The sequence below is a fragment of the Candoia aspera genome, chromosome 1, assembly GCF_035149785.1.
Source record: "Candoia aspera isolate rCanAsp1 chromosome 1, rCanAsp1.hap2, whole genome shotgun sequence".
Taxonomy (NCBI): domain Eukaryota; kingdom Metazoa; phylum Chordata; class Lepidosauria; order Squamata; family Boidae; genus Candoia; species Candoia aspera.
The window spans coordinates 278,820,538-278,843,579 of record NC_086153.1 but is presented as its reverse complement, the minus strand read 5'-3'; the positions used below and the strand labels follow the sequence as shown (position 1 = coordinate 278,843,579).

The 23,042-nt window shown below is 38.0% G+C and overlaps 1 protein-coding gene across 3 annotated transcripts in view; it reads left to right on the top strand.

Moving 5' to 3' along the window:
• The window catches only part of GANC (glucosidase alpha, neutral C), a 32,126-nt gene extending 10,191 nt beyond the window's left edge, over positions 1 to 21,935 (top strand). For 2 of the 3 annotated variants that reach the window (XM_063289894.1, XM_063289892.1), the window contains 20 exons: positions 221 to 403; positions 639 to 687; positions 1,029 to 1,095; positions 2,218 to 2,314; positions 4,738 to 4,918; positions 5,172 to 5,316; positions 6,257 to 6,495; positions 6,914 to 7,040; positions 7,401 to 7,480; positions 8,016 to 8,159; positions 9,315 to 9,411; positions 11,270 to 11,371; positions 12,047 to 12,290; positions 13,567 to 13,631; positions 14,073 to 14,149; positions 15,630 to 15,704; positions 17,043 to 17,156; positions 17,529 to 17,641; positions 18,254 to 18,357; positions 21,564 to 21,935. In XM_063289894.1, coding sequence (XP_063145964.1) covers positions 221 to 403; positions 639 to 687; positions 1,029 to 1,095; positions 2,218 to 2,314; positions 4,738 to 4,918; positions 5,172 to 5,316; positions 6,257 to 6,495; positions 6,914 to 7,040; positions 7,401 to 7,480; positions 8,016 to 8,159; positions 9,315 to 9,411; positions 11,270 to 11,371; positions 12,047 to 12,290; positions 13,567 to 13,631; positions 14,073 to 14,149; positions 15,630 to 15,704; positions 17,043 to 17,156; positions 17,529 to 17,641; positions 18,254 to 18,357; positions 21,564 to 21,676 — 2,416 coding nt within the window. In that variant the 3' untranslated portion in view covers positions 21,677 to 21,935. Of the gene's footprint in view, positions 1 to 220; positions 404 to 638; positions 688 to 1,028; positions 1,096 to 2,217; positions 2,315 to 4,737; positions 4,919 to 5,171; positions 5,317 to 6,256; positions 6,496 to 6,913; positions 7,041 to 7,400; positions 7,481 to 8,015; positions 8,160 to 9,314; positions 9,412 to 9,468; positions 9,729 to 11,269; positions 11,372 to 12,046; positions 12,291 to 13,566; positions 13,632 to 14,072; positions 14,150 to 15,629; positions 15,705 to 17,042; positions 17,157 to 17,528; positions 17,642 to 18,253; positions 18,358 to 21,563 lie in introns of those variants that run through there. The other variant, XR_010066894.1, reaches the window with a different exon arrangement.
• Positions 21,936 to 23,042: the final 1,107 nt, after the last annotated feature.

The window sequence follows — 23,042 nt, the reverse complement described above, 5'->3', positions numbered from 1 at the left end:
TGAAAAGAAAATGGCAAAAATATCTAGATACATAAGTCCAGAGATGCATATACGGGTTTGTTGCAAAAATGTATGTTGACAAAAAGGGTTAACTTGATGCATATAACTGATTGATATTAGTGGAATTGATCAGTTGCCAGATTTGCTATTATTTATAATTTGAAAAAATGCTTTCCAAGTTTTTCTCTGTGCCTGTCTTTTTCTTTTTTCCATTTCCCAGACTGAAGATATCAGAGAAAGATGCAGACAAAGTTGTGCTGGCAGGTGCTGAGCAAGACCAGCAGATCCACATAATGGCAAAACCTTTTCAGATACAGCTTATTTCTAAGGATGAAATTTTACTGAGCATGAATTCTAATGGCCTGTTGTATTTGGAACACCTACAATCACCACTCCAAAGCAGGTGTGATGTTGCTTTAATATACAAAAGAAGAGAAAAAAAGAAGAAGAAAAGAAACAAATGGAAAAAAGACAAAAATGTATCATTAAACATATAGAAAACAATACCAGTATCTGTACTGATCCTTAAGTACAGATAAATTATTGTAGGTCGGGATAATTTACATTCTTATTTAAGAATAAATTCTTCTGAGAATGTCTGCTTGTAATTATACACTGAATACATTTGATTTTTAAAGGAAACCTACTTCACAAGAAAAGGAAAGTGGATTGGCTGACTCTTCTAAGGTAATTTAGTCTAGATTTATGAATTCTTGTCTGGTCAGTTTGTTCAAGAGACAAATCAGTCCTGTGGTAAGAACAGTAAGTTTTGATTGTAGAAAATGCTTTAAACAATAATTATATTAAGATTCTGGAGGGAATTGGTACATTATTTGGCTACAATGGAAATAAGCCAGTTGCTGACTTAACAAAGGTGTGGTCTGAATTGTACAGTGATCGCACTGTAGAACATTGCTTGGAATTAGTTGTAACCCACAGCAAGATTGCAAATTGATTATATTGTCAGACAACACTAAGTTCTGTTGGCTAGCCCATGATAGATTTACATCTCTTTCCTCTTATCTAAGGAAAATGAAGAAGATTTAGGGCTCTGGGAAGAAAAAGTTGGCAGCTTTTTAGACATCAAAGCTAATGGTAAGTGGCTCAGAGACCAGCATTCTTTTCAGACAGCGGGCGCTATAGTGCAATTTTATATGATGTCATGATATTCCTTTTTTTTAAAAAAAATGATTGAAATCCATGAGAGCTCATGTGAAAACTCAGGTACCATGCAAGATTTGGCGCGCTCTCAGGATTGGAGCATTTCCATTTTTGTAAAAGTAATTTAAAAATATTGGAGATCATTGCTTGCCACCTAGAGATATAGAGGATAGCATACCATGTTGCCAACATTTTGCTGTTGTCTAATAATTGAAAACTTTGTCCTTTCTCTTAGTTATGCTGTTAATGTACATTTAATTGCCAAGGTTTTTTTCCCCTTAAATTTTATTTATTTATTTATTTATTTATGCTCAATTTATATAGCCATGCATTTCACATACATGACTCTGTGTGGTTTACAGAGTTAAAAACACAAAATAAAAACTATTAAAACCATAAAGAAACATAACCCGCGGGAGAGCACAATCAATCTCAATAACAGTACAGCCATTTAGCAGGCTCCACACCACCACTACCAGATCCCTAAGCCAGATGACAAAGCCTGATACACACACACACACACACACCTGTGCACACACATGCATAAACACACATACACCCCAGTAATGGTGTTCTTGTTAGGTTTTTTCCTAGCTGCTCATGGCTTGGCTCACTCATAGGAATCAACTATTGCCATAGTTCTATTGCTTCTTTTCTACTGCGGTTTAGATGGCTTACATTTAATTTTTGGCTGGGGGGTACACAATCTGTCTTTGCAGATTTGGACTAGGCTGCTTGAATCCTTAAAATGGGGTTCCTTCCTTAGTCTTCATTTTGTTTCCTCACAATGAGCCATCAACACAATATTTTTCTATATCAGTGTTTCTCAACCTTGGCAACTTTCAGATGTGTGGACTTCAACTCCCAGAATTCCCCAGCTGGCTAGGGAATTCTGGGAGTTGAAGTCCACACTTCTGAAAGTTGCCAAGGTTGAGAAACACTGCTCTATGTAGTGGGCTGCGAAGAGCCTCAGTGGAGGTTAGTAATCGAATTGGCTACTGTTTCATGCTGCCCTGTATTTTCACTACCTCACAGCACTACTCTGTCTTAATACAGGTCCCAGCAGTGTGGGTTTAGATGTTTCTTTGCATGGATTTGAACATGTCTATGGAATACCTCAGCACGCAGAGACCCTCCTCTTAAAAAACACCAGGTAAGGAAATAGGCATCAAAAGAGAGCAAGGTTTCTGAATGTCCCAGTAATCAAGACTTTCAGTCCAAGATCTGGAGTCTTACTTCAGATTATGTGGAATTTACTTCCTCCATTTGCACAGGCTTTCAGCCACCAGTAGTCACAGCTATACCAAATTCTACTGTGTTCCACATTCGCTGCCAGGAGGAAGTACTGAGAATGCTCAGCTGCCTCTCTCCTAACATCTAGAATATCAGACAGCTTCCCTAGACAGTGTTGTTAATCTGTTAATCTGGTCCTTTCCTGAAAGCCAGCATGGTACAATGGTAGAGGTGTTGGATTAGGACAGGGGAGACCAAGACTCATCGTAGCTGTGGAAGCTCACTGGGTGCCTTTGAAGGTCACTTTCTGCCTAATCTCTCTCTCAGGTTTGTTGTTTAGGCGTGAGGGTGCAATAGGAGAAGGGAGTGCTGTATACACCACCTTAAGCTAACAATAAATAAATGTTTCCAATCAGCTCCACCTTCCCTGGATTATAAGCCCCTTCCTCATTTACTGGAGCTGTTTAGACCCAGGCAGCCTAATCCCCCAGGTGTTCCCATGCCCATGGCTTCTGTTTTTCCTGCATCTTGCTCATCCTCTCCTGTTTTCTTCAACATAAAGCCTCAGGCAAGTCAAATACTGAAGGTGACTTTTGCTTTCTTTGCACTTACAATGTTTTCCCAAGAGTTACACCCTGGGTAAATACTTTCTTTCAAATATCCCATGCAAGAAAAACAGGATTGAGAGCAGGCTTATCCAGCGCCATTTCCCCTTGAGCTTGTTATGTCCTTCCTTTTAGCCTTTCACTGGAGGGTTCAGTGCTCAGCAAAATGTATAATATGCAAATACTTTTATAAAACCTACGAAGGCCTAGACACGTATAAGTTTCTACAAGAGAGAAAAAAGGGGCTGTGTACAATTCCAAGATTGCTACCCTAAGGATGTTTGCTAGGAAGCAAGTCTCATTGCACAAAATGGCATTTATTTCTGAATAAACACAATTATAATTGGATTGTCATTGTTAAATCAGAACAGCTATGATCTCCCTGATAGCCAGGACTACATCCAGCCAACTATGATCTGATACCAGTTCTGAATGTTGCAGAATAGCACAGAGTGTAAAAAGTATTCACCCATGCAGTGACATGAGTAACAGTTCATTGAACAAAGTAATACGCTATTTATAGTATATACCACCCTTTGCCATCTTGCTGACCTCCAAATACATAGGATATCAACTTGTATAATCCCTAGCTGATATTATTTAATATAATTTGTGCCACTTCCGTACAAAAGCATCTCAGAGTAATTTACAAAACACAAAGTACACAACAGCAATATGTTAAAAGGAAGAGGTTATCCTCATTATCCACAGTCTCGTTATCCACAGTTTTGCTTATCTGCTGTTGATAAATAAAGAGCAGACCTCAGTATACACATTCAGGTTTGGGGCTTGTTTTTTTGTTTGTTTGTTTGTTTTTTGACACTTTTAAGTATTCACAAAATGGCAGATTGGCTATAATAAACAAAAAAATAAAGTGCATGTATTAAGGGTTAGGGTTGTCTGCACAATGTACCAGTATTTGTTCCTCCATCTTTATTGCAAAAGATCTCACCGTCACAAAGCTCCATGTGGCTTCCTCACAGCAACCAGCATTACTCTTTTTTGGGAAAAATTCACTCAGCTGGTGATGAAAGAGGTCATTCCTCAGGGTTCGCTCATGGTCTTGGTGGAGGGTCCTTTTGATTGCACTACTGGATGCTAGTTTTGCTCACAAACTTCTTCAGCGATTGGAGCCATGAGCAATCTGCAGGGAGCAATACCCTCGGTAATAGGATTTCAAGAGCCCTCCACCAAGATCATGAAAGATCCAAGTAGGGTGGAGAAGCCAGCATGAGTCACACAGCCTTCATCAACTGAATGAGTTGCTCCAAAGAACAAGAGTGCCCACTGCTGGAAGTAGCCTCACAATCAGGCTGAAACCTTGTGATTTGCTGTGGGCGGGCGAGGAGAGGGAGGAGCAAATACAGGCACTTTACATAACAGTGGTCTCAGCAGGTAAGACTGAGGAGCTAAAGACTGAAAGACAGGGCTTTCAACAGACATATAGAAAGTTAGGATATAAATCCAAATGGATGGGAAGATGGATGGATGGATGGATGAACACAGCCAGACATCTTACTTGGCAATCTAGCTGCCACATTCTGCACTAATCGTTATGCTAATTGAACTGCAACAAAACTGGAACATATCAGGACAAAGAAAACTGGTATAAACTATTACTGTGCACAACTTATTCCATAGTACCACAAGGCAGTTGCTGCATTATAATGCCCTGTTCTCACACTGGAGGAAGTAAAATAATATCTCTACAAGGAATGCATCTATCTTTGTGTTCCAGTGATGATGATGTCTACCGGCTTTATAATCTGGATGTCTTTGGATATACCATCCACAGCAAAATGGGCATTTATGGTTCAGTGCCCTTACTCTTAGCACATAAGCCTGATCAGACGATTGGAGTATTCTGGCTAAATTCCTCAGAAACATTGGTGGAGATTTCTACAAAAGCTGCAGTGAAGGTGAGATGGAATATATCCTACATGGAAGTATAGCTGCATTGTGTTATTAATTAATAACATTCTAAATTATCTTCCCCCAATCTGAAAGTCTCCTGTTGTGTTGGACTACAGCAGCCATCACCTCGAGCCATCATGGTCACTGGAAGTTATAATTAATGGTGGAAAATCTTTTTGCTGCACATTTTTCACTGAAACAGCTAATTTAACACTGTTATCTTTCTAAGTATCGTATATGTGTATATTTGTTTTAAAGGCTTTACCTTCCAGAACTCCAGACAAGCAGAGGGTAGTGCCTCAAACCGACATGCGCTGGATGTCAGAAAGTGGAATAATTGACGTTTTCATCCTAAAGGGGCCCTGCCCTTTTGATATTTTTAAGCAGTATGCACAGCTAACAGGTTAGCTTATGAAGAAATTTCATATATAGTCTCTCTCCAATCACATTAAAAGGGGAGTTGATAATAAAAATGATGGCTTATTTTATTTTTACAAAAATTACAAAGTTCAGGCACTGCATCTATCATACACACACACACACACACACACACTAGATGCACTGCCTGAACTTTGTTTTATCTGTCTGTCTGCCTGTCTATCTTAGATACAATGCCCTTGTTAATTCAGAGTCATAAAAATATTTTAATTAGTAGATAGCAAACTGATTAATTAATTTCTTTATCTGCATATAGAGTATCCTATCCTTTATCTCATAGGGCATATTGTTACCCAATATGACTACTACTTAACTTTTCTTTCAATTCCTTCTTTCATTACATTTATATCTCAACTTTTTTTTCTTGTGGTGGTCTGAAACTGTTAAAATGCATCTGCAGGACAATGGGGTGAAGCGATATCATGCATGTCATAATGTCATCAAAAAATGATGCAAATTATGCCATTTGCATTAGTCATCAGTGATGGAAGTTACATCATTTGTATGATGATGATCATGGTGTCATTGTGGTTTCTATCACACAGCTATGTTAAGAGGACTCATACAGTTTCCCATTTAAGCTAACTCGCAAACTTAGTTTGCAGAGTTGCTATCTAGCCTCTGTTTTAAGCCATAGTTCCAGGAGCCTTGAAGAATTATATGTGCAGTTATTTAAATGGAAATGAACTGATTTTCTTTTCATTAAGACTCAGACTGAACGCTTCTCTTGTAGTGTTCTAGTAATTAATCTACCAAACTATATACTATGGCATGGAAACCTGTCCTGATGATTTACACTAAGTGGAAGAATAAGATTAAAAACAAAATACTAATCACTTAATGTGATCTCAGTTATATTCTGAATGGCAGTATAATTTCTTTCTTTTTCTTCCTTTTTTTGGTAGGCACACAGGCTTTGCCTCCACTCTTCTCTCTTGGGTACCATCAGTGCCGCTGGAATTATGAAGATGAAGAAGATGTAGAAAAGGTGGATGCAGGTTTTGATACCTTTGACATCCCCTATGATGTTATATGGCTAGACATTGAGCACACTGATGGCAAGCGGTACTTCACATGGGATAAGAAGAGATTCTCCAATCCTGAAAAGATGCAGAAGCACATACTTATGAAGAAAAAACGCAAGGTGCATAATGCAGTAAAAGTAGGGGGGAAAGTGATGTAGAAGTCTATATTGCCCATGTGGCTTTTGTATCCATTAGTGCCTACTGAAAGCTTCCATTTCCTTGCAAATTTTAAAATAAATTCTGTTCCTTGGAAGTAAATAAACCTATGGAAGAAAACAATAACATTAGCAAATTCCCTTTAATAGTCTAAAGCATTTTCTGTTTCTTCCCAGCTAACTTGGGAAGACTATTGACTTGTTACATATGCTTTTCCATCTGCTTTAATTTGCTGAAAGCCAGTCTAATTGGGAATTCTTGCAGTTGTGAACCCAAAGCATCTAGAAGAGAATATCAGCTTATGGAAGTCTAGTCTAAACATTCCTGAAGCATCTTATTCAGTCAACAGTAAGGCTATGTTATTATTTCTCATGTTGGCAGCTGGTTGTCATTGTGGACCCCCATATTAAGATTGATCCTCTTTACACTGTATACTCACAAGCAAAAGAGAGAGGATTCTTTGTAAAAGATCGTAATGGTGAAGATTTTGAGGGCATCTGCTGGCCAGGTAATTAATTCTCTTTGTTTTTAAAAATCATTTTGAAGAAGCACATAGAAGTAGATAAAATGGATTTTCTTGTAATTGTAACTGACATTTGAAATAAATTAATAGTCTAAGTTCCTTATCTTCAGAACTTACAGGTTTCTCTCTATCTCTGCCTCTCTCTCTAATTATTCATATCTTACATTTGTCAACACCAGAAATGACAACGATAGCATAAGTTGCCATGATATTTGCCTCAAGTATCATTACATTGGCTTAAATATTAATAGTTTCTATCATTGTATTTGGATATCACAACAAAGAAGAGGCCAGTTTTGCTTTTTTTTCCCCCCTGCAAATATAATACAATCCTAACATCTGCAGGTCTCTCATCTTACCTGGATTTCATCAATCCTGAAGTCCGACAATGGTATGCAGATCAATTTGACTTCAAAACATACAAGGTTTGTGTTCTGTAATGATATGGTCAGGGTCCATAAAACATTACTATTTATTAATATGATTTCTATACAACCTCAGTTGTATAACTTTGGAAATATGGAAAGGGGACATAAAATCTAAATAGCTTTGGCAAGTATAAATAGAATCCATCCAGAATATAAAATGACAGACTAAAGCAGAACACCTTCTGAACAGTCCCCTCTGCATAAGAAAACTAGGGACCTCTTAGCTCATGCAAGTTCCATTGGAGATAAAGTTGGAAATAAGAGGACTGTGCCATCTTAAACACTTGATCTGGTTTAACATCTGTATGAATTGAGATGCTATGTGAGATGTCCCCATTCTGAATAACGTCCAGGAAGGAAACTTTCATATCTGGTGAACATTCTCTGCTCACTCTGATCCCAGGCAAGGAGCCAAGGAAAGGGGAAAGAGCACATCTTTCAAAGCAGTGTGAACAAAATAACTTAGTACAGGTATTTAGCCAAGTCTTGAACTGAACAAACGTATTAAAGAACCTTAAATGTTCGCTTATAGGGTTCTTCTGAAATCGTTTTTATCTGGAATGATATGAACGAGCCTTCAGTCTTCAGAGGGATAGAACAAACCATGTCAAAAGATGCTATTCATTATGGCAAATGGGAACATCGAGATGTTCATAATCTCTATGGCTTTTACCAGGTAGGACATTTGCAGTTGAAACATTTGAACACTAATAGTTCTAATTATTGCATTGGCTGTGACTATTGATCTTGCACTCTGATTAGAGCTGCCTTGACTGAAGTGGTTTATAATTTCATTAATAAATAAAACAATGCTGTTATAATCACATTAATAATTTATTTTAAAATCTTTGTAGCTATTAACGTTATTTAAAATGAACTTCAGCAAGGTATTTGGCCAGTGTCATATTTTGTTCCAAAACATTACACATAAAGTTCATTATCTCAGAATCAAGAGCCAGTTTGGTGTGGTGGTTAAGGCACTAGGCTAGAAACCAGGAGACTGGGAGTTCTAGTCCTGCCTTAGGCACAAAGCCAGCTGGGTGACCTGGGCCAGTCACTCTCCCTCAGCCCTTGGAAGGAGACAATAGCAAATCAGTTCTGAAAAACCTTGCCAAAAAACCCACAGGGACTTGTCCAGGCAGTCTCTGAGAATCGGACATGATTGAATGGATTAAAAAAAATATCTCAGAATCAGATAATTTCCCCAACTCCCATGGTATTTTGAAATTCTATGCCTTGAATAACATTTCTATGATGAAGGGCTCTGGTTTTTACAAACCAATTTTGTAAAGAGATTACTTTGTATTATGCCATTCTTTGCTTTCCTTCTGTTCCCAGGGCCGCAACTGGGGGGGGGGGGGGCAAGTGGGGCATGTGCCCCGGGAGCCACGCTGGGGGAGCGCCAAAATGGGCACGGAATCCATGTTTTCCCCAGGTGACACAGACCCTAGTTGCAGGCCTGTCTGTTCCTGTCTAAGCTGTGTCACTCTGTGTTTCCTATTTCAACATGTTCTGCTGTATTTTATCATTCCTGGCCTTCACCTTTGTATAATTCTAATTCCATTGCAACATTTGCTAAAATGCTTTGCTTGCAACTACTGTGGTACATAGTGATTCAGGTGCTGGACAAGAAATCAGGAGACTGTGAGTTCTAGGCTTCCCTTAAGCATGAAAGCTAGCTGGGTAGCTTTGGGCCAGTCACTCTCCCTCAGCCCAACCCACCTCACAAGGTTGTTGTTGTGAGGAAAATATACTACCTTGAATCGTTCAGAATAAAGATGGGATATCTATATCAGTATAACAACAATAATAGTAATAATAACTTTTTCAGCAAATGGCAACTGCAGAAGGGCTGGTGAAACGAAGTGGAGGGCTGGAAAGGCCCTTTGTTCTCACCCGCTCTTTCTTTGCTGGATCGCAGAAGTATGGTAAGTGAGGAGAAAACTGATTTTGTCTTGTATCACTCTTTTAAAAACCAGCTGCAGAAAAGACAAAGGCACACTTTGCCCATGCTCACTGCCATTCAGATTCCTATATAGCCATGAAGCCAGTGGTTCCTCAACCATAGTTGGTTATTTACTCAGTGTTACTGTGTCAGGTGATCAGATGATATGACAGAAAATATAGAAATAGGAGGACCTCCATACTGCTGGGCTTCCTTAAAGAAAAAAGAAGCTGAAAGAAACATCTCTGAAACCAAAGGCAACTACTACGCCTTTCCACGTTTCTGCTCTGCAAACCTTTTGTAAGATTGTTTACTTCCTGAGGCAGAGATAGAAAAGGATATTCCTTAATTATTTGGGAATAAAACGTCTCAGAAACTTAGGAGATGGGATTTAGCCCAGCTTTAATTCAGAAAGCCTACCAGACACCAGATGCAACCTGCTTAAAGGACGTATTTAGCCTGGGCTTTGGGATTTAACTATTTCTAGGCTACTCCATGGTTTGAACAATTGTGTGCTTGAAAGTAAAAGAGATGCGAGTGCGTGTTTTTTCTGTGCACATATTCCCTTTAATTTTGCTGGAATCCACAGCTAAATCAGGTAGCCTCTGAGCTGTCGATCGGAAGGTCGGCGGTTCGAAACCGCGCGGCGGGGTGAGCTCCCGTTGCTCATCCCAGCTCCTGCTCACCTAGCAGTTCGAAAACATGCAAATGTGAGTAGATCAATAGGTACCGCTTTGGCGGGAAGGTAACGGCGTTCCGAGTCGTCATGCTGGCCACATGACCCGGAAGTGTCTATGACAACGCCGGCTCCAAGGCTTAGAAACGGAGATGAGCACCGCCCCCTAGAGTCGGATTCGACTGGACTTTACGTCAAGGGAAACCTTTACCTTTACCTAGGCTGTTAAACTGAAATATGGATTTATTTCATCTTCTTACTTGGTATTCTGTTCGCTTATTTCTGAAGGGTGTTAGTGAGCTTCATTTTATAAAATCACTTTTTTTAAAAATGCAGTGGTAAACAAATCGTATTCTGTCTGTCCCCAGAGTCAAGACAGTCATGCTATCTGAGATGTCGCATGAAATGAATTTGAGATGTGAAGACATGCAAAGCATCTGATAAATTGACGTATGGAGAGTATATCAGATGCTTTGCTGTTGTACTTTAGCCTCTTTTCACATGGCAAATGAAGTACTTTTTAAAAAAATGTTACCTATTTTGGACTTAAAGAAGAGGAGGTTAATAATGGCAGTAACAAAACAATAATGGGCAGTAAGTTCCAAGCTTTCCGGATGGCCAGATTTTTAAGACAGTGAAAGACTGAATTGTAATTCACTTAGTTATAGAGGCATCCACAGGACCTTATGCAATGCAAGCTCCGCCATTTCATCTGCATCTGTGTCGTGTCACACATACAAAAGGGGTGGAGTTTGTGTTGTATCAACATGACATCGCTTTTGTCATTAGACACACGAACACACACAGATGCCTCTGCTTAATTATATTCCAAAATATAGTTACTATCTTAAAGACATATGTGAACTCATAGCACATTACATGAAATATGTGTTAAGGATCAAACTATAAAGAACTGTAGGGTACAGCTTCTTTTTAAATCAGGAACAGTGTTGTAAGTAACTTATGCTTTTGTAATTGTGTAGGAACTGATGTTCAATGTTCAGTGAGTGATTAACATTTTATCAGTGTGAGGCCAGCAACATATATCTGTAGTGACATAAAGTATGATATCAAAACAGATATATATGGAAGTAAAGTCCATTCATTTCAATTGGACTTATAACTAAGTACGGATGGGATTAAGGTTTTGCCGTGTGATCTCCAGGTGCAGTATGGACTGGAGACAATAAAGCAGATTGGAGTTACTTGAAAATCTCCATTCCAATGTTGCTGACGATCAGCATTGCGGGAATTTCTTTCTGTGGAGGTAAGATATATATTTCTTTATAATTTCCATTTAACTAGGCAAATAGCCTCCTTTCCTCTTGCAGAAGGTATACTATGCTCCAGTGAAATTAAAATGAAATGAAATGAAATGTAGTAAGAGAAGCTTCTGAAGTCTTAAAAGAGACTGTGCAGTGCACAGTCAAGAATAATTCACCATCATAATACAAAACCATTTTTAACAGGTTGCAGTGCTTAGGTAAGAAAGGATTACAACAGCAGCACCAGGTGGGCCTTTATAGGGAAGCTATTCATATCATGAGCTGTAACTGTTCTTAAACAGGGATCCATCCCTTGGGAACCTAAGAACCATGTTACACAAATCGGTCCACTGACTCGTTTACCTGAATTTTGTTCCCCCTGACTGCCAGCAGCCCTGAAAAGGCATAACCTAGCCTTTTCTGCACTTATTAGAGGCTGAATCAAGGACCATTAGCCTTCAAAACATGCATCTCAGCCAACATCCTACAGTGTGATTTCAGATTAAGGGGTTCAGATAAGTATGTATACTTATCTCAACTTCTCTAAATTGTTTTTCTAAAAACTACTTGGCTTGGTCTTAGGACATAGCATGTTATTCTATTAATGTGAACAATGCAAGAAGTTTGAATTTCTCACCAATTTCTGACAAAGCAAGCAATCTTTTTCTGACATCCAGCGGATGTAGGTGGATTTATTGGAAATCCAGAACCAGAACTACTGGTTCGATGGTATCAGGCTGGGGCTTTCCAGCCTTTCTTCAGAGGCCATGCCAATATGGGTACCAAGCGTCGTGAACCCTGGCTATTTGGGGACAAGAACACAAAGATCATCAGGGAAGCTATTAAGGAGCGCTACTCCCTACTTCCTTACCTTTATACGCTGTTCTACCAGGCACACAGCGTGGCTGAACCAGTTATGCGGTAAGCTGGTCATTAAAAATACTGATTTCTGCTTCCTGTTAAAATATTGATTTTTAACAGATACAAAGTTTATGGTTAGACAGCACATAGAAATGTTAATGAAATGTGTATTGAAATGCAGGGCTAGCACAGATGCTAGTTCACTATTTTAGCTGGGATCTCTTAGGACACCAGCTGGGTTTGGATATGAACTTCAGGAGCTGGTGGAACGCAGACCAGTGCAAGGGTTACCTGAAAACTCTTGATGTTCTCTGAGATTAAATGAGGGATGGAATACAGTTCCTAAGTCCTAATCAGACTTGCCAGATCCTGTTGTTATTGCCAATCTCAATAAAAGTAGTTTTAGTCTTCCTGTGGAGTTGATTTCTTGGTCTGGTCTACCTAGGGGGGCTGATATCAGTCTTGCAAGTCTGATTATGTTGTACCTCTTCCTCCTACTTATAGTTCAGTGAATTAGGAAGGTGTCTGTCTGAATGTATACACTTCCGAATGTATTCTGGATATTCTGGACTTAAAAAATGTTACCCTTATTGCCTTGGCAACAGAGCTTGCATATATCCATCAGGGTCATCTTCCTTACTCTCTATACATACAGCTTCCCAGAGTTTTGTTGCAGGAAGTGGTACTGAATGCTCTTGGGACCATTGTAAATTAGCTTTGTGGGGACTGATGGCTTTCCTTCGTCTTTGACTGGCATACCAGGGACCACATTCCAAAAAACTGGTTGAGCCAGGAAAAGTCATGGGAAAGGATAGGACCAAAGCTAAATTTGATTTGTTTAAATATTTAAATAAAGTTCATGAAATACCATTTATGGTTATTTCTTATGCACTTAATGAGTTTCCCCTTATATCCCATTTGTATTATAATTATATAATTATAGTTATTAGAGCTCGTGTGGTGTAGTGGTGATTAAGGTATTGGACCAGGAGCGAGGAGACCCAGTTTCTAGTCCACCCTCAACCACGGAAGCTCACTGGATGACTTTGGGCCATCATACTCTCTCAACCCAATCTATTCAAAGGGTTGTTGTTCATATGCTCTCATTGTTGGTCAGTGCATCTTTTAAACTGAAAACACACATGTTCCATTTCCAATGAGAGTGGAACTATATATACACACCAAGATATTTTAAATAGTTAAAATAGCAACTTTAATGCCCACAACCTAAGCATGAGTTAGGAGACCATAAATAGATGTAGTATAGGAGAGAAAAATGGAAAATTATGCTCCTTAGTGTTTGATATGAACAGTAACATACCTTTGCTTTTCATAGGCCTCTCTGGGTGGAATTTCCAAAGGAATTAGAAACTTTTGGCATTGAAGATGAGTACATGCTTGGTAAATTTAAATTATCCCGAATGACCACTATTTATTCTGAAGTTGCAGCATTGTGCACCCCATCTATTTTTTCTAATTTGTTTATTTATTATTCCAATTTATATAGCCAATTCTATAACAATTGGAGGAGATGTATATCATTGTATTGATTAAGGCTCCTCTGTGAGGCTCTGAGTTGGCTGAGGTATTGCTCTTTCAGCACACTCCGTATTCTATATTACCGATGTCAGGTTGTTCTTTTTTTCTGATTTTTATAACCAGTCTCCTTGGGTGGCAGAGTTAATTAATTAGCACAAGACGTTCAGTGATGGACATGGTGCCTGAACATAAAAGACTTTCCTGGAGACTTAGATCACACTTAAAAACAACTATTTAAAAATCTGCTAATTATAGGAGAAGATATGTGAAACGGACAGATTTTCTGATTTTTTTTTAATTTAGGAGGTGCTTTGCTGGTGCATCCAGTCACTGCTCCAAAAATCAGTACAGTCAATGTCTTTCTGCCAGGCCCACAAGAGGTAAGAGAAATGGAGTTAATTAATTTCCTTCTTTCTCTCTCTCTCTCTCTGTCTCTCTCACATACACACACAAACAGACATCACATGCAGACACACATCTTATACACAAACACACACACACCAAACATATATACATAATTTTTCCATTAGAATCTGGACCAAACTTGGTCAGCTAGGCATTTCTATAAAGATATAGCTAAATTATCAGTGCACAAATAGTAGCTTGCACTATTGTACCAATAATCTCATGCAAATGTTTGTTTTTCTGTCAAGAAACCTATGCAATGTTTGGCCATATTTTTTTTAAAAAATCAAGGGTAAAAAATAGAGTCATATGAACTAATGTTCCTTCAATAGTATCTTAGATTATCTATTTCTAGATAACATATTAACTAAATTATTTATGGACCCATATGGCTTCTAGAATATTCTGCGAGATAGAGATGCAGAATTGTGACTCCTCAGACAAGGCTTTGCTTGATATTTGAATAAGATATTAACTATAGCAATCAATATAATGCCTTATGCCCACCATCACGATTGACTTGGAAATGCTTTTGACAACACCAGTTTGTTTCTAGGCCCAATTCAAGATGAGGCTTTGACTCTTTGAAGCCCTTTATAGCTTGAACCTGCTTGTTCCATGAAACAAAAGTGACAACAACAAAGAAGTTCGGAGTTTTTTTCATGGTTTCTTCTCAGAATAGGCAATTTTTTGCACTCCAGACATTGCTGGATTACAACCCCCAACATCTCTGGGAGCTGAACCACACAGAAGCAACAATATGTCTTCCTCCTGTCTCTGATGGATAGAAAATATACTAATATGAAAACTGCTTTCTGCACAGCCTACCTTTATCATATCTTGGCAACAAAACTAGTACCCTCGTTTCCCTAGCAGAAAGGAATGCAGGTTATTCTTAAGGCAGGGATTTGCTCTTCCTCTTCAAACAGCAACTCTGTCCATGCCGAGTCCCCTACTCCAGGGTTCCTCAACCTTGGCAACTCTAAGCTGTGAGGACTTCAGCTCCCAGAATTCCCCAGCCAGCTTTGCTTGGAATTCTGGGAGTTGAAATCTGCACAGCTTAGAGATGCCAAGGTTGAGGAACTGTGCCCTACTCTACTCACCCACTCTGAACCAGGAGAGTCTGCTGCTACTTCAGGGAGGGGTTGAGGAGACTAATGTTACCGCTTTCTGGATTCCCATTTCTGGCCAATTGATTAAATTGCTGAATGGAAGCTTTGAATTATACATCAGTTTTTGAGAAAAATGTAAAGGGGTAGATTCATTGATTATAGCTATCTTAGTGATAACTTACTACTCTCAACTTCCTGCCACTTTACATGTTGTTTGCTACATCTATGTTTGTCAGGATTTATGAATTATTTATTGATTTGATTTTCTGTAAGGATGTATATGGGATCTCTATATCTAAAATCTAATTCCTGCGCATTTGTTTTCCTTTTTATTATTGGGCAGATTTGGTACGACTTTCGAAAATTTAGATGTCTGGAAAGTCATGGCATATTGAAGATCCCAGTAACACTGAACAATGTATGTGTTTGCTTTAACAATTTTTTTAAAGCTTTATCTCCATTTTAATTTAATTAAAACTGGAGTTCTGTTAAGAGAAGAGGATAACTCTAGTTTAGTGAATTCTGTTGACTTAAATCTAGAATTTGTAACTACCAAAACTGTTACTTCTTAATAACATCTTACACTATATCTTATTTCTTAGTAAGTTAAAGATGATGTATACATACAGGATTTTGTGTTCCACAAGTCGAATGTACATGCAGCAGAAGCAAAATATGGAACTAAGATTGTGTTGTTTCAAATATTTATAAACAAGCACTAAAAATATTGACATTGGTAATATTTTAAACCACAGAGTGGAGGTATGGTTTATTTACCAATATATATAAATTATTGAAAGTTATTTGCTGAAATATTAATTTTTTCAAAATCATTTTAATTATGGAACATTGAATAAATAATATATAAGTAAATACAAACAGACTTCTCTGAAGAGAGAGAAATTTGTCAAAATCAGTTGGGCTGTCACTAGATATTTTTCTACCTGTTTCATGATACATGACCCCATTTTTTCTTGCTAATACTATATCTGTATGGTCAGGCCTGATTAAGTACTCAAGAAAAATAGGGCTTAATGTTTTGAATCAAATAGTAAATGCTAAGCAGGAGCTAGCTACAAGAATGTATTTCATTATCTGCTTCCTTTATTCAAAAGTAGTTTATTGTACTTATTTACTGGCTGGATTCACACAATATTTTAAGCCCGGAAGTAGTTTCTATGGCTTGGGTTTTGTGTATTTTATGAACTGAAACATTGTGATTTATGAACCACGATTTATGGCTTACAGTGTTGTGAGAACTCTTCTAATTATGGTTAATTTAATAAGCTATGTGTAAACAAACCTTGGTTAGTGCAATGTGCAAATCCAGCCACTGTCATGTTCACTGTTCAATGTGCACTGTACATCATAACATTTCACATGCCATGGTGCTGACGCACGTTTCTGTTGGGAGGGTGCTGCTGGGAAGCCTTGTGCCAAGCTCTGTATCTAGGTTCATTTCAATGGAATGTGTTTGGGTTATGTGCTCTGCTCAAGGACTTTTCCTGCGGACCATCAGAAGCCATTAGGAGCACCTGGGATTGTGAGCCTGGGAAGATTCTACGGGGGAGGGATCTCGTTTGTACCTAGGGTTTTTTAGTTTGCATTTGGCGTGCTTTTCCCATTCTCAGCTTTCTTTGTGATCCTGCATACTATTCTTTAATAAATCAGATATCTTTGTGATCCTGCTTATGAGTCTGATGGTGTTTTAGAATAGGCAATCCTTACAGCCACTTATTTATTTTCCTATTTGCAGATTCCTGTAATTCAACGTGGTGGGACTATTATACCTCTCAAGATTTCTGTAGGAAAATCCACAGAATGGATGGTAGATGTTCCTTATGAACTGCGTGCTGCCCTAGATTACAAGGTCCTTTGAAACTATTTTTTGTACACACATTTTATTTATTTTGATTAATTTTATATATATATATATATATATATATATATATATATATAGTTATTTAAAATTAATAAGTATCATTTTTCAATACTGGTCTGCTCTCATCCTCCATTTTAATGTAAATATGAGTTTGGTTGTCATTTCTGTAACTAGCAAGGACGTGCTTTCCATCTAAGAATATAGGAAAGTAAAGCAAGTCAGATTTTGCTGTGGGAAACCATGCGAGTTCCCTGTATTGTGTCTGTGTGTTTGTGTGTCTTGCCCAGATATACAACTGGGCAAACAACCAAACGATGGCAAATTTGATCATAAAATGGTTGTGTTTTGCCTGATGTATAGGGATGTGCAACTGGTGAACTATACTTGGATGATGGCCACTCATTTCATTATCTCCATGAGAAACAGTTCCTGCTCAGAAAGTTCAGCTTCTGTGAGAATGTCCTCTCCTCCAGGTAAAGTATACTCCAAATACAGAAGGAAGAATCAGAAAGTACTGATCACCATAGACTTTTATTTTTGCATTGGTTATCATTTTCATGCTTCAACTTGTAAAGCCAACAAACCGATTACTGCAACTTTCAGCTCCTTGTCCCAAAAATGTGTGCCGCTGTCTTTGTCCAACAGGTAACTAAATGTATTTATTTGTTTGGAACCGATTGGCAGTCTAAGACTCTGAGTCATAAACATATGGTTCACCTCTGTTCACATGACATATGTGACCAAGTTAGGATGAGACACTGTCACATCATTAATTTTCCCCCTTTCATTAATAAAAAAAAGTTTCGAAATTCATTGACTGTGGGCTGGTCAGGGTTGGTGTCACTGCAGCTGGAGCTGGGGAAGTTCCTCCACCCTTCACGGAACCAGGAGAGAATGGAATTAAAAATAGAGGTAGAGATGGAGTGCCTAAAGAAGCCTTCTTTTTACAAGGCCACTCTAATATTTTAGCTAATTAGCAAATATTGTCTACTTTTTCTGCCAGTGTTTAGAAGGGAAGGTGTTCCCTAAAGCAGATTGCCAGAAGAAGTAATCATTTTAATAATTAAAACACTTTGTTTTCTCAGAAGTGCTGGTGAAGAAGGGCTATTTCAGACAAAATGTATAGTTCAACAGATACTGATTTTGGGAATAAAAAAGCAGCCCTCTGTTGTGACAACAACCATGTTTGGTAAGAGACAGAAATAGTCTAATCTCCAGTTTACTGATTTGTTTGTTTGCTTTAGGGCATTTGAAGCATTGCTTTTCTGTCATTAGCAGAAACAAGACTTATTTACTTAAATTGTTTTATATGGTCACCCATCTTACAAATATGACCTGAGTTGCAGACAAAGATTAAAAAATACAATACAGAAACAATACAAAAAATAAATTTCACACCCACCTAAAACACAAAGTGGCTGCCAATGATACCATTCACTAATACTGTGGGCTCACAGACACTAGACCTTAAAAGACTTTCTAAGAGGTGAGCAGAGTTGGGGCCAACCAAATCTTGGGCAGTATGATGTTCCAGAGGGCAGCTACTTCCTGGGTCCCACCGAATGACAATCCCTGAATTAAATGGAACTCCTACACAGAATAATGCACATTTGCTTTCCCATATCAAAATTCTTCTATAATGTCTAGTAAGTTCCATTCAACAAGGTTGTTTCCTAAAGACAAGATGACAACATTTAATTGATAGGTGATAACCAACACCTTGAATTGTGCCCAGAAGTTAACTGGTAGCTAATACAGCTTACATAGCAGCAATAACATATTAGTATAACAAGAAGTGCCATTACTGATCACGCTGCTACATTTTGAGCCAGCTGCAGATTCCGGATGGCCTTCAAGGGCAGCTACATGTAGACCAAATTGAAATACAGTAGTTCAGTTGCGAGGTGACCAGGACCTGAGTGACTATCTGAAGGGCCTTTTGGTTGATCAAAGGGTGCAACGGGCACACAAGATGAACCTGTGCAAAGGCCTTCCTGGGTGCAGCTGCCACCTGCTCATTGATCAGCAGCGGCAAGTCCAGGAGGACCCCAAGTTGTGCACCAGTCTCAAATGGGGAAGTGCAACCCCACTCAAGACCAATGGTGAAAATGTCCCCAATCCAGGACACCCAAATCCAGCCCCAGCCTGTTTTCTTGCTTTCTGCTCATCTGGGTTAAGAATTATTGCTTTATAGTCTCTCATTTAGTCTCTCTCAATTTCTCAAATGGCAGCAGTTTAGACAGAAACAAAAAGGACTGGAAAGTTTAAACCTTAATTTCCTTTAATAGTGTGGAAACACCCTTAAAATGCTTTCCAAACATAGATGTACATTCAAAACAAAATAACAAAAAACACCTTAAATTTACATCATCATCATCATCATTATTATTTTTAGAAAATATTATTATATTTTCTATCCTGTCTTTATTACTTTTATAAATAACTCAAGGCAGCGAACATACCTAATATTTCTTCCTCCTCCTATTTTCCCCACAACAACAACCCTGTGAGGTGAGTTGGGCTAAGAGAGAGGGACTGGCCCAAGGCCACCCAGCCGGCTTTCATGCCTCAGGCGGGACTAGAACTCACAGACTCCTGGTTTCTAGCCCGTTGATGTATACACCACCCATCTCACTATAAAAGTGACTCTGGGTCACAAATATGACCTCCAATTCTAGTTGTTCCCTTGTTTTAAGTTTAGGTATCCCTTCTTCAAAATTCAGGAAATCTTCATATCTCAGCCAACTTGGTTTGCCTGCCATCTCTCTTCTAAAAAAAGCTTCCTGAGGGGACAGGCACATAGATACATTAGGAGACAATATTGGTTTATATTTATTCCAAACTCTCAATATGGCACGCCTAACAAAATAATTTTTAAAATCTTTATTAACCTTAGGTTTATCATACCACAAGTAGGCGTGCCACCCAAATTGGAGATCATGTCCTTCTAATTCCAATGATTTCTTTTCCTTCAAAGTCACCCAGTCCTTCATCCATAGCAAACAGCAGGCAACAAAATACAATTTCAAATCAGGCAAACCTAGACCTCATTCTTTGGCATCTTGTAACAATTTATGGGATCTGGATCTGTTGTTCAGCTTATGTCACAGATAATTCTGGCATGGAATACTTCCACCTGTTCAGTCTCTGTAAGCCAGTCCACAAGATATAGCTGGTTGGCAGTTTTCTGTGTTTCGTGTTTTAGGAAACAATATCCCTGGATGGATTTTTTTTTTTTTTGGAGAGGCGGGGGGATGACATATATACTGTGTGTAAACTGAATTCTGTCAACTGGCAATCCAAAGATTGAGCTCTATGAGGCATGTTTAACATACATTTTAAAACAGTTGTGTGTTCCAGTGATGACATATGTAGTGTGTAAACTGAATTGTGTCAACCATTAGTCCAAAAATTGAGCTTCAGAAAGTGGTGTAGCTCTATGAGGCATATTTAAGATACATTTTAAAATAGATGTGTGTTCCAATGAAGAAAAAATTGTGGCTTTTAAAAAGCATTTAAAGGAGAATCATAATCCTAAAAGAACAAGTAATAACTGCTGAACCAAGACGAGTCAGGATGGTATGTTAAGACTTAAGCTTTTTGCATACACAACCACAACCTCACTGCAAAACATAAAAGAAAAGTTGCCTTATACGAAGCTGTACATCTTACCCTTCTAATTCAGGCAGATGATTTTTAAAAGATGACTGAGAAGAGTTTCTGAGAATAAAGCCCAAGTACAGCTTCTCTCTCTACCTAACAATATTTTATTGTCTATTTATATGTATATTCATTGTATTTATATGGACATTTAATTTTAAATTTTTTTTTGTTGTAAACTGCCCAGAATCCCTCCTTGTGCGGGGAGATGGGTGGTGATAAAAATTTGATAAATAAATAAAAAATAAATAAACTTCCTCTAGTACAAAGCCAGGGCGAAGCATCAGGTACCTCAATCACAGAGGAAATACTATTTGCTGTTGAGACCCAGGATGATGTGTTTCACCAGCATTTTGCATTGCTCCAGTGGCCTAGTCTGGCATTTCCTGTAACTCTGAGGAAGCAGCAGAAGAGGTTGTTGGAACAGCTCAAAAGCTTTGCTTCACTCCTTATAAGTAGAGGGCTGAGTTGCTTTGAAGAGCAGTTTGGAAGGAGTGCTTGGATACTAGTAGTTCCTGAATTTCCGTATCTCACCATCGTATCTCAGAAGCCTACAAGGGCATTGTCCTAAAGTAGAAAACAGAAGCTAGTCCTAACAACTGCTCACTCTAGAAGCATTTGCTTCAGAACAGAAGACTGGACTAGGATTTTGTTTTGAACAGACATATGACAATATTAATATACATGGTTTACTTTAAATAAATGTTGACGTGTATTTCTTTACTTGCAATTCAGATGGAAAAGAAGACAAGGCAGTGGCTTTCACATATGATACCAAAAACTCTATGCTGACCCTTCAAAAACTTTCCTTAAACATCAGTAATAACTGGGAACTTCGTATCAAATGAAAGCACAGCTTCAGAGATGCAGATGAACAACTGAAAAATAATAGTTTGGACAACTGTGCATGCTGTTTTGAAATGGACTTTTTGAAGTAGACAGAACCTCAGATGTGACACACTAGACTACTAATGCTTGTATAATTGATTCAAATTCAGAATATTAATGAATGACAACTTTCTGATATTATTTGCAAAAATTGTTCCTGGGGAAAACTGGTCACTTCCAGGATTTTACAATTGGGGATTAAATGTTGTTTCTCATATATCCATGCAATGGTTCTCCTGCTTTTATAACACTTTTGGGGTAAGTTATCTGCCTACTTTTTAATTGGTGTTCTGGTCTGTTTCTTGATAGATTCTATTTACCAATACAGAAGACATTAATTCTGCCAAGAGGTTCTTAGATAGAAGAAACAATAATGAGAATAATATTTATAACAGATGTACAACTCCATAGAGAGATTCTGCTGCATAAAGCATGAATGCGTTTTCTATATGGGGTAAATGAAGTCTTGGGTTAATGTAGTCTAGTGTTCTTTCAGCTGGTGCCTATAGCTGGTGACTATAGAATCCCCATAAAAATTGTGAGGACCAATGTTCCATTATATACAAAAAGAAACTAGAGTAATGATGTGATGAATTTTAAGAGAATGGCAGAACAATATCTCAGAAAAGAAATCACACAATGAATTCAGGCTTTGTTTTATTCAGTAATTAATATTGTATATGGGAATAATTTACCAGAAATAACATTTTCTGTTTGCAGAAGACAGAAGCGTTATGGCCATTTCAGCATTAAAAAGCCCATATATTTCAGAAGTGTCCAGAACATTCAGAGCCTCAAAGATCACAACAAATGTTTCTTCTTTCAGAACATATCTGCTTACTGAATGCCTAATGAAAGAGTCTCAGGACATATAATCAGCAGTCTGACTGTAAAGATCAGATACCCTTTTCACTCCTTTAAAAAAAAAAAAAATCTTCCCATTGGGTGGTGGTGTGTCCTACATAGCACAAGTATAGCTATTAGAATCATGTTAAAATAGTGCAGCATTTTTGCAAAATCTACTCTGCATCATAAAACATATACTGTATAGGTTGAAGCCTTTTCTTTTGTATGTTAAGGTTTTTTTAATATGATACAGAATACAGACTATACTTTGTTTTTTCACACACTATTTTACTGTACAAAAAATAAACTATCTAATCTATTTCTATTCTTATTTAATCGATAATTTTTTCTATCCTTACATCCTATTTCTATGTTCTTACTACTATGCGTATAATCTTTTGTTTTTTATCTTAATTATTTCTTAGCTCTTCGTTTTCTAAATCTTCCCCTTTTCCCCAGGCCTTCAGCTCTTGCAGCCGA